Below are 16,218 nucleotides of genomic sequence, written 5' to 3'. Positions count from 1 at the left end.
AGTATATTGTTATAGTTTATCTTATTATTAGTTATTAATCTCTTTCTGTGCCTGTTTTATAAATATTATGGGTCTGTATGTATAGGAAGAAACGTAGTGTATAGGGTTTGATATTATCTGCAGTTTCAGGCATCCACTGGGGGTCTTGGCACATATCTCCCTCAGATAATCAGAGATATTGTAGTGGTCAAACTGTCTTTTCAGTTGCTGTGGTAGATTATCTTCATTTGGGATCTACTTAGGAAATCTTCGTTATTGATGTGCCTCTCATTCCAATTGTCCAAGTTGTTTGTTTTGTAAACATAATATACAGTTCTTATTTATTGAACACCTATGGTACATATGGCATATGAGCATTGTGTTCAAGACAGTGGTAAATTTTATGTTATGCAGATTTTACCATACTAAAAATATATAGATGGTGTATAGAATAACAGAAATTGAAATTGGTGTGCCATCTTTTGAAGAGAGGTTAGCAAATGAGAAAGGCTGTATGCAAGTTTTCCAAGTGTCAGTGCTTTTTAAAAATCCCCTTCATTGTAGATAGGACATAGGCTAGTGCTAGTGGAAAAGCATAGGCAGCCTACTTTGATACTCCTGAAATTTTCATTTATATGTCAAAAAGAACATGGAACCAGGTGGAAGGGAAAGTGTGGTTTTATTTTCATTTTGTTTCCTTCCCTTAATGGTGGTAAGATCATCAATTTTTTTTATTTTACAGACACCTCTTTTCAGAAAAGTATTTGAAGAGAATAAGCATAGCTTTCTTTTTACCTGCCCCCTTTACCTTTTCTCCTTATTCTCTCAGACACGCTTAAATGTCTGTCTTGCAGTGATCATTCGTATGGCTGTTGTAATTGGAAGAATACAGGGAAGCTTCTTGGCTGCGTTTCAGGAATATGTAAAGCCCTAAAACCTTTTAGACTTTCTCTGTAGTGGGGAATAGTCTGATTGTGTGTGCAGGCAGGAAGTTCAGGCTGTCACAGTTCCCATGCGTGGGTACCCTGATGATTGAGGTGGGACTGACCTGTGCTTTAACCATTCATTAGACAGAGTTGTGTATGTAGAACTATTTTGAATAATTTGATGAGTAGCATTCCATGCCTTTGATATTACTTATAACTATTCACATAATTTACATATTTCCATTTTAGCAAATATTTCACCTCTGCCAGTTTCCAGGTTGAAACTGGAGTGGGGATTATTCCAATAAATTACTGAAAGCTTTTGGTAAATTACTACCACATGTCAGGAAAAAAATGCAGAATTACCATTATTGCATTTGTATGTATAATTCTTTTTAAAGACTTGACTACTTTGATAGTGAATGCTGAAAGTAAAATCAGCCTACCTGAGGGGAGATAAGGTGAGAGGCAAAAGTGTGCAATTTCTCTTCAGAATTACAGAGCCAGTGGGGTGTAGGAGGGAGGATAAAGATGTGAAAAAATGTGATACAGTTGTTATTAGAAAACATGTATTTTTTCAGAAATACAGGACTGAAATTCTAGCACTTTTTATTAGCCACAGGCAGGTCCCAGATAATAAAGGCCGAAAGTCTCAAACTAACTAATGATTAGAGGTGGTAAATAGGGCTTTAAGATCTAATTTGCTAAGAAGTTATCCTCTAAAAATTATCCAGATCTGAGTAAAGTATGAACTCGGGCTGTCTGTAAATAGAAAATTATGAACAAGAAATAATGAAGCTGGATACTATATAAGTTAACTCAGTTATTCTTTTGAATAGCAGTAGTTATTAGTTTTTTGTTTTTGTAAATAAGAAATAATGCCTTTGAATTTTTTCAGAAGTGTTGAATGAATTTTACCTGTCCTGAATTTTCCAGCAGTTATTTGTCTAGTATAGTACCTGGCACCCTTAAGTTGTTTGATAAATATTTGCCTAATGTTTTTTGAATGAAAGAAGCTCAGTCCGCCTAAGTATTATTATTTAATATAGTTGTCATAAAAATGTAGGGTCTTATTTAGCCCTACATTATTCTTGTAGTAGAACTAGATATAAAATCTTTTTTTTTTTTTTTTTTTTTTTTTTTGAGACTGAGTCTGGCTCTGTCGCCCAGGCTGGAGTACAGTGGCCGGATCTCAGCTCACTGCAAGCTCCGCCTCCCGGGTTCACGCCATTCTCCTGCCTCAGCCTCCCGAGTAGCTGGGACCACAGGCGCCCGCCACTTCGCCCGGCTAGTTTTTTTGTATTTTTTAGTAGAGACGGGGTTTCACCGTGTTAGCCAGGAGGTCTCGATCTCCTGACCTCGTGATCCGCCCGTCTCGGCCTCCCAAAGTGCTGGGATTACAGGCTTGAGCCACCGCGCCTGGCCGATATAAAATCTTAATTTGCTAATTTTTCCATTTCTGGACACTAGCTCAACTCTTTAGTCATAATCTGTTCTTTGGAATAGATGAAATATTTTATATTTAATTCTAGGAGAGATCAGTGTACATTGTTTTAGGTAATGAACTGTGGTTTTCACTTTAATACAGGGAAAACACATAAACTGAGATTAACAGACACATCATTCTGGTTTTATGTAAAAGATTAAAGAGTGCATTCCTTTTATCTAAAGAGCTGTTGATTGCCAGGCACGGTGGCTCAAGCCTGTAATCCCAGCACTTTGGGAGGCCGAGACGGGCGGATCACGAGGTCAGGAGATTGAGACCATCCTGGCTAACACAGTGAAACCCCGTCTCTACTAAAAATACAAAAACTTAGCCGGGCGAGGTGGCAGGCGCCTGTAGTCCCAGCTACTCGGGAGGCTGAGGCAGGAGAATGGCGTGAACCCGGGAGGCGGAGCTTGCAGTGAGCTGAGATCCGGCCACTGCACTCCAGCCTGGGTGACAGAGCGAGACTCCGTCTCAAAAAAAAAAAAAAAAAAAAAACAGAGAGCTGTTGATTTAAATGTTAGCTTGTTTACTCATTTGCAAGGTAGCATCAGAATTAGAAGAAATATGGTTTAAAAATAATGAACTTTTAGGGGTCAAAGGTTCACCTGAATGTCCATAGATATAAGTACTAGGTGTAATGATTTTGATTTCGACAAAAAGAGGTCATTTTAGGTCATGCTCATACAAACTTCTCTTAGCCTCTGGCTATACAACTGATCCATCCCTGGTCTTATCTATAGGTGGATAAAACAAAACAGTTGGAAGATTCTGTCACACTAGATTCATGGAACCTCTAAACAGTTCTCATCATGAAGCATAAGATTTGTGATTTTGACAGCTTGCAGTGAGACCTGTGCTCATGTTCTCTATCTTCTGTCATAGGGAGAAGAAGAGTTTGATATGCCTCAGCCTCCACATGGCCATGTCTTACATCGTCACATGAGAACAATCCGGGAAGTACGCACACTTGTCACTCGTGTCATTACAGATGTGTATTATGTGGATGGAACAGAAGTAGAAAGAAAAGTAACTGAGGTAATACATACTCTTGAGTCTGTGTGGCAAATTTCTTTTTTTTTTTTTTTTTTTTGAGACAGGGTCTCACTTTGTCACCTATGCTGGAATGCAGTGGCATGATTTTGTTTCACTGCAGCTTCTGCCTCCCAGGCTCAAGTGATCCTCCTGCCTCAGCCTCCCGTGTAGTTGGTTCTACAGGCATGAACCACCAAGCCTGGCTAATTTTATTTTTTGGAGGGAGAAGGTCCCACTGTGTTTCCCAGACTCGTCTTGAACTCCTAGGCTTAAGTGATCCTCCTTCTTTGGCCTCCCAAAGTGCTGGGATTAGAGGTATGAGCCATTGTCCCCGACCCCACATTTCTTTTTTTTTTTTTTTTGCGACGGAGTCTCGCTCTGTCCCCCTGGCTGGAGTGCAGTGGCGCGATCTCTGCTCACTGCAAGCTCCGCCTCCCGGGTTCCTGCCATTCTCCTGCCTCAGCCTCCCACGTAGCTGGGACTACAGGTGCCCGCCACCGCGCCCGGCTAATTTTTTGTATTTTTAGTAGAGACGGGGTTTCACCGTGGTCTCGATCTCCTGACCTTGTGATCCGCCGGCCTCTTGACTCTCTACCCCCACCCCCTTTCCTGTGCAACACTTTGTTTTTCTTCATCTTTTTATTACCAGAGATAGAAGAACAGGGTTAGAAATTAGACTTCCTGCTTTCTAAAGCTTTCCCCAACCGTAGGTTTGCTGTTTGACCATTGGTTAGTTAATGAGTCCCATCATGCTTTCCTTTTCTGTAAAGAAGAGATTGATAAATCTCTCTCATGTATAAAGATTGTATGTATTATTTTAAATCCTTAGAAACTCAAATGAAGTTTAGCACACTGTGTTTAACTACCTGTGTTTTCTCACATATTTTCATGTCTACTCATTCTGTTCTTTGTCACTATCTGTGTGTGGTCATAGACGTGTTGGTAAGAAATGCACCTTTGTTTTTTAGTGGGATTCATTACAGACTAGTTACAAATGTCAACTCAGTATTGGCATTTAGTGACTATTTGTTATATTGAATGGCAAAATATGCTGACTTTGTTTACATCTAATAATGAGAGAGGTTAGACAAATTTTCTAGAATTAAAGATCTGGGACCTTTGTTGGTATATGTTAAGATCTGGGAACCATTTTATTAGTTGGTAAGAGGCACAGCTATTTTCTTTTTTTCTTTTCTTTTCTTTTTTCTTTTTTTGAGACAGAGTCTTGCTCTGTCACCCAGGCTAGAATGCAGTGGCGCAATCTCAGCTCACTGCAACTTCTGCCTCCCGGGTTCAAGCGATTCTCCTGGCTCAGCCTTCCGAGTCGCTGGGATGACAGGTACTAGGCACTGTGCCTGGCTAATTTTTGTATTTTTAGTAGAGACAGAGTTTCATCATCTTGGCCAGGCTGGTCTTGAACTCCTGACCTTGTGCTCTTATCCACCTCGGCCTCCCAAAGTGCTGGGATCACAGGCGTGAGCCACCGCGCCCAGTAAGGCACAACTGTTTTCTTCCTTTACCCAGATACTTTCTTTTAATTCTATCTGCTGGCCATGTAGGAGGTTGAACTCAGGGAGAGTTAAACTCTAGTATATAGTTTTATTAAATAGAATATATTATTGCTATTGTTCAGTGGGCTATTGTGGCCTTCATGTCGGATAACATTTGATGTTAGTTTGAGGAATTGTTTGTTTGTTTGTTTTACTATCCAGAGATTATTCAGATTTCATCGGTTTTACAGGCACTCATTGAGAAATTGTTTTTTATTCCCTTTTTTTTTTTTGTCACAGAGTCTTATTCTGTTGCCCAGGTTGGAGTGCAGTGGCCCCATCTTAGCCTTCTGGAACCCCTGTCTCCTGGGTTCAAGCGATTCTCCTGCCTCAGCCTGCTGAGTAGCTAGGATTATAGGTGTGTGCCACCATGCACAGCTAATTTTTGTATTTGTAGTAGAGAGGGGATTTCACCATGTTGGCCAGGCTGGTCTCAAACTCCTGATCTCAAGTGATCTGCCTTGGCCTCCCAAAGTGCTGGGATTATAGGCGTGAGCCACTGCGCCTGGCCTGTTTTTTATTCTTTGTGTATACCAAATCCCAGAAATAATTCTTTTAAAATACTGCTTTATCTCCATTTAAAAAATGTTTTAAAAAGATTTTTGTTCATGGAACTTTTTTCATGTTATTACTATTCTGGAGAAATTATGAAAAGCAGTTTGCCTTCATGAAAATTTTTGTAACTGTTGTAGTCCATATTAAACTCTCTGCCTAGTACACTACATTAAGTGTTAAACACATTACTTCATTTCTTAAAATACATTTTTTATTTTTATGTTTGGATTGCCCAGGCTGGAGTGCAGTGGTGCAATCACGGCTTACTGCAGCCTTGACCTCCTGGCTCAAGGGAGCCTCCCCCTCGGCCTCCTGAGTAGCTGGGACCATAGGCACACACCACCACACCTGCTAATTTTTGTATCTTTTGTAGAGATGAGGTTTTACTGTGTTGCCCAGACTGGTCTTGAACACTATTCTCAAGCAATCTTCCTGCCTTGGCCTCCCAAAGCAATGGGATTACAGGCGTGAGCTACGGTGCTAGGCCCATTTAATATTTTATATGGTGCTTTCTAAAGTATATTTCTGGAAACAGCAGGCCTCTTAGACAGTTTGATGGAAGGAAAAGATTCCATGGTCATAAATAAGTTGGAGAAACACAAAACACTCTCTTAGTCTGTCTTCTGTTGCTATTAAACACCTGAGACTGGGTAATTGATAAATAAAAGAAATATATTTCTTATGGTCTAGGAGGCTGGGAAGTCCAAGGTCAAGGGGTTACATCTGGCGAGGGCCTTCTTGTTGGAGGGGACTCTGAAGAGTCCCGAGGCATCACAGGGTATCACATTGCCAGGGGCCTTACAAAAGAAACCAAATTAGTTTTTGTAACAGACTCACTCTCGTGATAACTAATCCACTCCTGTGATAACTCATTAGTCCATTAGCTCATAATTCCGTTAATCCATGAATGGACTAATCCATTCATGAGGGCAGAGCCCTTATGACTCAATCATCTCTTAAAGGTCCTACTTCTTGATACTGTTACATTGGGTATTAAATTTCAGCATGTGTTTTGTAGGGGCAAACGTTCAAACCATAGCATGCCATTAATCCCTGTCCCCACTAACATGAAAAATCACGTATTACCATATTAAAAGTTCTAAGAAGTCCTCTAGTAAGGATACCTATTTTATTCTGGTTAACCCAGCACTTCCCAAACTTATTTTTTAAAGCAATACCTGTTTTTTCCCTGTGGAAGATAGTTTGGGAAGCACTACCATACTTAAATAATGATAGTGACTAGCATTTATTGAGCACATACTATGTGCCAAGCATTATTCTAAGCACGTTAGTGAATTAACTTATTTAATCCTTAAACAACTATGCTATGATAGATCCAGTTATTATTCTCATTTTGCAGATGTGGAAACAGAAGTATATCAAATTAAAATAGGCCACTGAGAATGATGACAGAAGTAGAAATGGGGAAGATAGGCTATGAAGCTAAGGTCTTCATGCATGAGAGAGGGTGATTTGGAGAATGTTAGTGGATAACAACTAGGGAGGGGGTGAAGATAGTTTTAAGAAAATGGCAAATAGTGGTTTTGGAGGAGAGGAGGTGGGGAAATAGACATGGTCTGTAAATGGCAATGGGGAGCAAGGAGGTATCTCATCTCAAAATTCTTGAATGGAGGTTTGCCTGAAAGAAACCAGCCTCTGCTAGAAAGAGCTGTAGGAGATGTGAGATGCACTGGGGATATCTAGGATTCATTCATTGAAGGCAGAGAAATGAAGGGAGGATCATAGATTGTTTTGTATCTGTTGAATTTCAGGTGTTTGTGGTAAATCCAAGGGGAAGCCTTTAGTAGAAATTTGTATAAGCTGAGTCATTGTGTTCTTGGTAGATAAGGAAGGATGAGTGTGGTGAGACTGATGAGGGAAAGCATATGAGAGTGAGGAAAGGAATAAAAACAGAGTCCTGGGAAATACTGATTTTAAAGGAACACACAGAGAAAGAGGAACCCAGAGAAGCATAAATAGAAGTAGCCAAAGAAGTAGACCAGAAGAAAGAGAAAAGTGCTTCTGTGGATTTTAGAGGAGGAGAGATTTCTAAGAAGGAGGGATCAGAGATAATTATTTAATCATTTTATAGTATTATGTAAATATATATGTATGTGTGTCATTATATACTGTCTCCCCATGGAGATTGTTTTTTTTTGGGTAGAGTCTCACTCTGTTGTCCAGGCTGGAGTGTAGTGGCACAATCTTTGCTCACTGCAAGCTCTGCCTCCCAGGTTCACAAGTGATTCTCCTGCCTCAGCCTTTTGAGTACCTGGGGACTACAGGAGTGTACCAACATGCCCGGCTATTTTTTTTGTGTTGTTTTAGTAGAGATGGGGTTTCACCATGATGGCCAGACTGGTCTTGAACTCTTGACCTCAGGTGATCCACCTGCCTCTGCCTCCCAAAATGCCTGGATTACAGGCGTGAGCCACCGTGTCTGGCCTCCCAAAAGGAATTCTAAACTCTATGAGGGAAGGATCTATCTTATCCGTTTCCATATCCCCTCTGGCAATTAACATAATATTGTGTAAACACTCTAGACTAGGAAGGCAGATGTGTCATACTCATGCTATAATTTCTCTGTGCTGTGCCCATGGTGGACACTGGTGATTGGTCTTAGAATCTTTTCCCACTAAGTCTGGGATTTAGCGTCCAGAAGACTTCTTAAAACTGAGCACCAGGCAACTACTACCAATTCATCAAAGTAGGCATCTGAGATAAAGCCAGTTTGACTTTCTTGTAATCTGTAGATACTTACAACCTTTTTGTCCTTCATTTTTCCAAATGGTAATACTATTTAAGCCTTTTTTTTTCCTTTTTTTTTTTTTTTTTGAGACAGGGTCTCATGCTATCGCCTAGGCTGGAGTGCAGTGGCATGATCCCGGCTCACTGCAGCCTTGACTTCCAAGCTTAAACGATCCTCCCACCTCAGACTTCCGAGTAGCTGGGACTACAGATGTGCACTCCCACGCCTGGCTAATAGTTTTATTTTCATATGGAGACTGGTTCTCACTATGTTGCCTAGGGTGGTCTCAAACACCTGGACTCAAGCAATCCTTCCGCCGTGGCCTCCCAAAGTGCTGGGATTACAGGTGTGAGCCACCACACCTGACCCCTTTTAGCCTATTTTTGCATATACTTTTCTATTGCCTTGATCAGTTATTGAAAGGTAATGGGAAATAACTAATGTCAAAACATGTAATGCTGTCCACTGTTAATGAAGTACCTAGAAGGGCTCCTGACCACTCGTGTTCTCTTCTCACCTGCCTACCTCCTTGCCTGTCTTCTCTAAGATAAGAATTTACCTCCGTCTTCTCGGTTAGAATGCTTGCTGGTAGCCAGAGGTTGTGAACTTATCCAATAAAAAGATAAACTCTTTCTTACCAATATAGTACCATCTTTATATTTTATTGAGATACAATATAGTTCCATTAGAATGAACAATTCTTCTCAGAATCACCTGGGGGAGAAAAAAAAAGAACAGATTCTAAACGTTCAGTGGCTTTTGAAAATTTTATGTAACCACTGCTCAAAACAGATACAGAACATTCCCATTATTCCAGAAAGTCTCCTCCTGATTCTCACCTTTTTGAATTACTTTGTGCCATCTGTAGGATTTTCCAACCATCATACTAGCATCGTGTTATTATGGCATCTTTTATCTTCTGTATCTATTTTTTCCTTGCAGGAGACTGAAGAGCCAATTGTAGAGTGTCAGGAGTGTGAAACTGAAGTTTCCCCTTCACAGACTGGGGGCTCCTCAGGTGACCTGGGGGATATCAGCTCCTTCTCCTCCAAGGCATCCAGCTTACACCGCACTTCAAGTGGGACAAGTCTCTCAGCTATGCACAGCAGTGGCAGCTCAGGGAAAGGAGCCGGACCACTCAAAGGGAAAACCAGCGGGACAGAACCCGCAGATTTTGCCTTACCCAGCTCCCGAGGAGGCCCAGGAAAACTGAGGTGCAGACAGGGTCTCCAGAGAGAGAGAACCACAGCAGGGGCAGGGTTGCTGACATTTTAATATCACAGGAAAAGGGGAGTAATGGGAAATCCCCCATCCTCCATTAAAGATAAATCAACTTCCCCTCCTCACTGTTGGCCCTCTTCCTGTTTTGGGTTTGCATGGGAAGTAGGGTGGAGCCTTGTGGCAGGTAGATTTCAGTGGCAAAGCAGCCCCTGAGAAAATGTAGGTAACAGGGGAGGGGACTTTCGGGAATTTATCATCTGGTGGGCACATGCTCCTACCACAGCCTTTTTATGATTTAGCTGGGAGTACAGGAAGTTTGGGATAATAGCCCCAACTTAATATATCCCCTAGCTTTTTGTTATTCTTTGCAGGTGTCCAGAGCCTAAAGTAGAGGAGAAGGCATAGCAGAAATGGGGTGTGCTGTTTTTGCAGCAGCAGTAGGAAGCTTTGTCAGAGGGAATAGACTTACATGAAGGAGAATGTCCTTTACTTGTTATCCCACACGCCCCACTCCCTGGATGAGATTTGGTGGTGGGTGTGTGAACCAGCTTCCTGCTGCCCCGAAGGCTCAGCACATGTAGGCCTGTCATGTAGTCTGAGGGCCACGGGGAGACTTTGCGAAGAAAAGATTCAGTAGCAGGTGCTATCAGACTAACTTGTCTTCATTCTCTAGTCCTAGAAAAGGGGTCAGTCAGACAGGGACGCCAGTGTGTGAGGAGGATGGTGATGCAGGCCTTGGCATCAGACAGGGAGGGAAGGCTCCAGTCACGCCTCGTGGGCGCGGGCGAAGGGGCCGCCCACCTTCTCGGACCACTGGAACCAGGTACCTGGGTAGTGTGAGATATACTTAGTCTATTACTTGTTCAGAAAAAAAGGGAATAGAGAGAAGAGAGGGGAGTAGAGAGTTTGTGGGGTATCAGGAGGGAGAAGAGGGGCCCATAGTGACTGGGGAGTGGGTAGGGATCAGAGCGAGGCCACAGAGAGACCAGGCTCGTGCCTGTGATGGGGTTTTCAAAGAATGGGCTGAGGAGACCCATGGACAAAGGAGTGGGAAAATTGGTAGATATGTACTTCTGTGTTCTTGTTCTCACTGGCTTCTCCTATCCCTTATCTCTCTTTAGAGAAACAGCTGTGCCTGGTCCCTTGGGCATAGAGGACATTTCACCTAACTTGTCACCAGATGATAAATCCTTCAGCCGTGTCGTGCCCCGAGTGCCAGACTCCACCAGACGAACAGATGTGGGTGCTGGTGCTTTGCGTCGTAGCGACTCTCCAGAAATTCCTTTCCAGGCTGCTGCTGGCCCTTCTGATGGCTTAGATGCCTCCTCTCCAGGGAACAGCTTTGTAGGGCTCCGTGTTGTAGCCAAGTGGTCATCCAATGGCTACTTTTACTCTGGGAAAATCACGCGAGATGTCGGAGCTGGGAAGTACAAATTGCTCTTTGATGATGGGTACGAATGTGATGTGTTGGGCAAAGACATTCTATTGTGTGACCCTATTCCGCTGGACACTGAAGTGACGGCCCTCTCGGAGGATGAGTATTTCAGTGCAGGTAATGACAGAAGCAGAGTTTGCAGAGATTTTTGTGTGCCTTGGGGCAATACTCTGTTATGTTAGTAATTACCAAGACATTACTTGGTTCTTTTCTGAGGTCTCTAAAGTCATAAATTTCATTCCTACAAAATTGGTTACTCTTGCCACTGACTTTTCTGTTTGTTCATTTGTTTTTGAATAAACTTATTTTGGAATATTTTAGATGATTTACAGAAAATTTGCGAAGTACAGAGTACTGCTAGTGGAGTTCCCGTATAACCCTCATCCAGCTTTCCCTATTGTTGACATCTGGTGTTAGCATGGGACATTTGTCAAAACTAAAAATCCAACCTTGGTTTATTACTGTTAACAAAACTTTAGACTTTATTTGGATTTCACTAGCTTTTCCATAATGTTCTTTTTCTCTTCAGCATCCAACATTGCATTTAGTCATTATATATCCTTTGGTCTGCTCTGATTTGTGGCAATTTCTCAGTCTTTTGTTTTTCATGACTTCTTTGTTTTTCATGACAGTTTTGGGGAGTCCTGGTTAGGTATTTTGTAGAATGTCCCTCAATTTGGGTTTGTCTCATATTTTCTCATTAGACTGGAGTTATGGGATATTTTAAAAAGAATGCCACATAGATGGTTGGGTCTGGTAGCTCGTGCCTGTAATTCCAGCACTTTGGGAGGCCAAAGCAGGGGGATCACTTGAGGCCAGGAGTTTGAGACCAGCCTGAAACATAGTGAGACCCTGTCTCTTAAAAAAAAAAAAAAAAAAAAAAGGAACATAAATTAGCTGGGCATGGTGGCACATGCTTGTAGTCCTAGCTACTCAGCAGGATGAGGCAGGCGGATTGCTTAAGCTCAGGAGTTTGAGTCCACAGTGAGCTATGATCATGACACTGCACTCCAGCCTGGGAAACAGAGTGAGACCCTGTCTCTTAAAAAAAAGATGCCATAGAGGTGAAATGCCCTTCTCATGTTATCAGGAACTGGGAAGGTTTGTGATAATGATGATGTATCCACATGACATCACTGATGATGTTAATCTTCATCACTGGTTAAAGTTATATTTGCCAGATTTCTCCACTTTTTTTGAGACAGTCTCTCTCACTCTGTTGCCCAGGCTAGAGTGCAGTAGCGCAATCTTGGCTCACTGCGACCTCTAACTTCTGGGTACAAGTGATTCTCCTGCCTCAGTCTCCCGAGTAGCTAGGATTACAGGTGTGCCCCACCACACCTGGCTAATTTTTGTATTTTTAGTAGAGACAGGGTTTTGCCATATTGGCCAGGCTGGTCTCCAACTCCTGAGCTCAGGTGATCTACCTGCCTTGGCCTCCCAAAGTGCTGGGCTTGCAGGCGTGAGCCACTGCACCTGGTCTTCTCCACTTTAAAGTTAGTGTTTTTCCCTTTCCATACTCTCTTCTTTTTTAAAGCTTAACTACCTGCTTTGATTGGAGCCCAGCAGGTGAGTATGGCTGATATATTGAGATATTTTTGCTTAGGGAGAAGTTTTTAGTGCTGTGTCTGTATGCCTGCACATCTACCACTTATTCTCTGGTTTGAAGAACGGCGCCTTTTTATTTTTGAAGTGGGTAATATTGGTGATAGTGAGAGGTTTATGCTTGTTGTTATTGCTTCATGTGCTAGTTCTTTGAATATATTGTCTGCTTTCTAAAATAATTTGAAGATACCTATTTGTGTTGAATTTGTCATTTAAAAACATCTTTCTGAGGACTTTTTGAACACGGATTGGGATATAATGGGGAAAAATGGCTTTCTTTTTTTTTTTTTTTGAGACACAGTTTCACCCCGCCTCCTAGGCTGGAGTGCAGTGGCGTGATCTCGGCTCACCGCAACCTCTGCCTCCCGGGTTCAAGTGATTCTTGTGCCTCAGCCTCCTGAGTAGCTGGGATTACAGGCACGCACCACCACCTGGTGGTACGTAAAAGTAGCACCACCTGGCTACTTTTTTGTGTGTTTTTAGTAGAGATGGGGTTTTGCCACACTGGCCAGGCTGGTCTTGAACTCCCAACCTCAACTTAACTGCCTGCCTCAGCCTCCCAAAGTGCTGGGATTACAGATATAAGCCACCATGCCCGGCCAAAAAATGGCTTTTTTTTTTTTTTTTAAACAGAGCCTTGCTTTTATCCCCCAGGCTGGAGTGCAATGGCACGATCTCGGCTCACTGCAACCTCCGCCTCTGGGGTACAAGTGATTCAGCCTCCCAAGTAGCTGCGATTACAGGTGCTTGACACAACACCTGGTTAATTTTTGTATTTTTAGTAGAGAAGGGGTTTCGTCATGTTGGTCAGGCTGGTCTTGAACTCCTGACCTCAAGCGATCCACCCGCCTCAGCCTCCCAAAGTGCTGGGATTATAGTAGTGAGCCACTGATCCCGGCCGGAAAAATGGCTTTCTATGGAGTCCATCCAGGCTTCTCTTGTATTTGGAATCCTCTGAGTAATTGTTGTTTGCCCCTTTGTTCATTATTAAATGGGCCACTTCACCTTCTAGTTCTGGATAACACTGTTAGCTATATATGGGATCAGTTGGGAGTAGCACATGGATTGGGGTCTTTCACTGTGACTCATTGTATCAAATGCATTCCTTCTTCTTTTAGGTGTAGAGCTACTCTGAGGGGTTCATATTTGGCCTTTTAAAGACAAAGTTCTGTAACAAGAGTGAACTGTGGCGTCAAGGTGTGGGGATTCTGTGTCCCATTTCTTGAGGCTGTCAACACTAGACTGCTTCTAGTTCTAGTAACTCTTCATTAGTGTGAAGTATATTGTTGGCCTTGGGCTTCTTTGTGTTTTTGAGGGAGACTTTGTGACTTAGTTTGGGGATAGAGATTTAAGCGAGGAGATGAACAAGGGAAAAGGGAGTGATTCCACAGGATAGATAGAGAACCAAGGCTTGCTTTCTCTGTATTATTTTCCTTGGGTGGGGTAGGCTCTGGGTTTCTTTTAGCTCGTCATTCAAGCATAGGCTAATGGGTGAGAAGAAATTGGACCTTTCCGTATAGGAATGAAAAACTATTCATAGTACTGCCTTGTTTTTGTTTATGTGTGTGTGTGTGTGTGTGTGTGTGTGTGTGTGTATCTATAGCTGTAGTATGTGTGTGTGTTGTAAATTGTTTATTCATTAATAGGAAGAAGTGTTCTTTTTCACAGGATTAGTAATGGGTCCTATCCAAGATCACCCAGCTTGGTGGCAGCAGAATTAGGCCTAAGCTCAGGTCTCCTGAATTCTAGCTTAGTTTCCTTTTACATCCCACATTTTGTTCCTTCTAACATAAAGGCCTTATCGTCAGGTTTTGAATCAGAGCAGGAAAGTAGATAATAGAGAGGAAGATTAGGTAGGAGAGGCAGGATCTGTTTCTTCCTTTCTTTGCTCTCTATCTCTAATTTTGCTACACACACAGACAAAACACACACACATGCTGTCTCTCTTAGAATGATGTCATTTTTCACCTACAGCTTCACTCAAGACTTAACCACTCAGCCTCCCAGGGAACCAAGAAGGAAAGGTTTAGAAGTTGTAATGGAATTGCATGCCATTTCACTTCATGGAAATCATTTGAACCACCGGCAATCCATAATGGCTGTCTTTGGGAAGTTTTATTTTATAACTAAAGGATACCTTCTGTCAAGAAACTTTCCTTGTCCTAATCCCAGTGTAGTAGCTACATATATCCTAAGTGTTACTGATTGGGATTGACAAGTGGAATTTTGTTAAGTCCTAACTTCAGTCCACTGTTGGATCTCTCAATTCCCTGACTCAGACCTGCTTTGCAGAGCCCTTGTGAGAGGGTGCTGAGGAGCCTAAGAAAACAGCAAGCTGCTTTTATGCTTTCTGCCCCCCAGGAGTGGTGAAAGGACATAGGAAGGAGTCTGGGGAACTGTACTACAGCATTGAAAAAGAAGGCCAAAGAAAGTGGTATAAGCGAATGGCTGTCATCCTGTCCTTGGAGCAAGGAAACAGACTGAGAGAGCAGTATGGGCTTGGCCCCTATGAGGCAGTAACACCTCTCACAAAGGCAGCAGATATCAGCTTAGGTAAGACCTTTGCTTCCTGAACAGCTGCTTTTGGGCTTCTGTTCTGCTTACAGTGGGAGGGGGAGTTTCTGAACCTGTCAGTAATGTTTCCCTAACTTTTATTATTCCTGTATGTGGCTTATCAGATGGTGATGAGCTGTCATTTTCTAGAGCTACTGCCTTATCTGTTTCCTTCTTAGTACCGAACAGAAAGTCCTTAGGGTTTTTCTGGCCTCCTCAGTTCTATAGGGGACTAAACACATTTCAGTCATGGCAAAGACTAGATCAAAAAATATTATGGCCTTAAAAAGAAGCTGCTTGGCCTCGTGGGAAGTGGGGGAAGGAACACTGTGGTAGCTGAATCAGGGTCTGCCCAGCTTCTTGGAGTTCAGGACCTCATACCATAGAATTTGACCAACCTTTGGCTCATCCTGCCATAGACAATTTGGTGGAAGGGAAGCGGAAACGGCGCAGTAATGTCAGCTCCCCAGCCACCCCTACTGCCTCCAGTAGCAGCAGCACAACCCCTACCCGAAAGATCACAGAAAGTCCTCGTGCCTCCATGGGAGTTCTCTCAGGCAAAAGAAAACTTATCACTTCTGAAGAGGAACGGTCCCCTGCCAAGCGAGGTCGCAAGTCTGCCACCGTAAAACCTGGTAAGTGCTCCTTTTTGCCTCATTCTTCCTTCATGCCATGGCAGAATGCAGGGCCAGCTTCTGGAAAAATGGAGCTTAATATGTGGCAGTGGCCCTTCTGTCCTGTTATAAAGTTGGGGTCCTGCCCAAGCCCACAGGTGATATTCAGGGATAGCTCACTGTATCCCTCCTCCCCCATCCTCTGCAGACTCTAGTGCGGATAGATAGGAAGGCCAGAATTAGCCGAGTGTGGTGGTGGGTGCCTGTAATCCCAGCTACTGGGGAGGCTGAGGTAGGAGAATCGCTTGAACTCAGGAAGGTGGAGGTTGCAGTGAGCCGAAATTGCACCATTGCACTCCAGCCTGGGCAACAGGGGTGAAACTCTGTCTCCAGAAAAAAAAAAACAAAACCAGGACTTGATCACACCATTCTTTGACTACTATATGGGTTCTAGGAGGGAAAGGAGAAGTATTGAAATGTAAGCAGATTCAAAATAGGTGTAATTTCTCT

General features: G+C 42.8%; 1 protein-coding gene across 5 annotated transcripts in view; it reads left to right on the top strand.

The window, feature by feature from the left end:
* Nucleotides 1-16,218, top strand: part of TP53BP1 (tumor protein p53 binding protein 1) — a 108,152-nt gene that overhangs the window by 83,899 nt on the left and 8,035 nt on the right. For all 5 annotated transcript variants that reach the window (XR_013395534.1, XM_015142058.3, XM_015142059.3 and 2 more), the window contains 6 exons: nucleotides 3,277-3,429; nucleotides 9,223-9,494; nucleotides 10,175-10,324; nucleotides 10,623-11,053; nucleotides 14,903-15,094; nucleotides 15,514-15,729. Coding sequence is in view for 4 of the 5 variants with exons in the window: in XM_015142058.3 (XP_014997544.3) it covers nucleotides 3,277-3,429; nucleotides 9,223-9,494; nucleotides 10,175-10,324; nucleotides 10,623-11,053; nucleotides 14,903-15,094; nucleotides 15,514-15,729 (1,414 nt within the window). In the remaining variant the exon portion in view is untranslated. The remainder of the gene's footprint in view (nucleotides 1-3,276; nucleotides 3,430-9,222; nucleotides 9,495-10,174; nucleotides 10,325-10,622; nucleotides 11,054-14,902; nucleotides 15,095-15,513; nucleotides 15,730-16,218) is intronic.

The sequence above is a fragment of the Macaca mulatta genome, chromosome 7 (genome assembly GCF_049350105.2).
Source record: "Macaca mulatta isolate MMU2019108-1 chromosome 7, T2T-MMU8v2.0, whole genome shotgun sequence".
NCBI classification, from domain to species: Eukaryota; Metazoa; Chordata; class Mammalia; order Primates; family Cercopithecidae; genus Macaca; species Macaca mulatta.
Note: the sequence above shows the minus strand (reverse complement) of the source record. Positions and strands in the feature narration are given on the sequence as shown.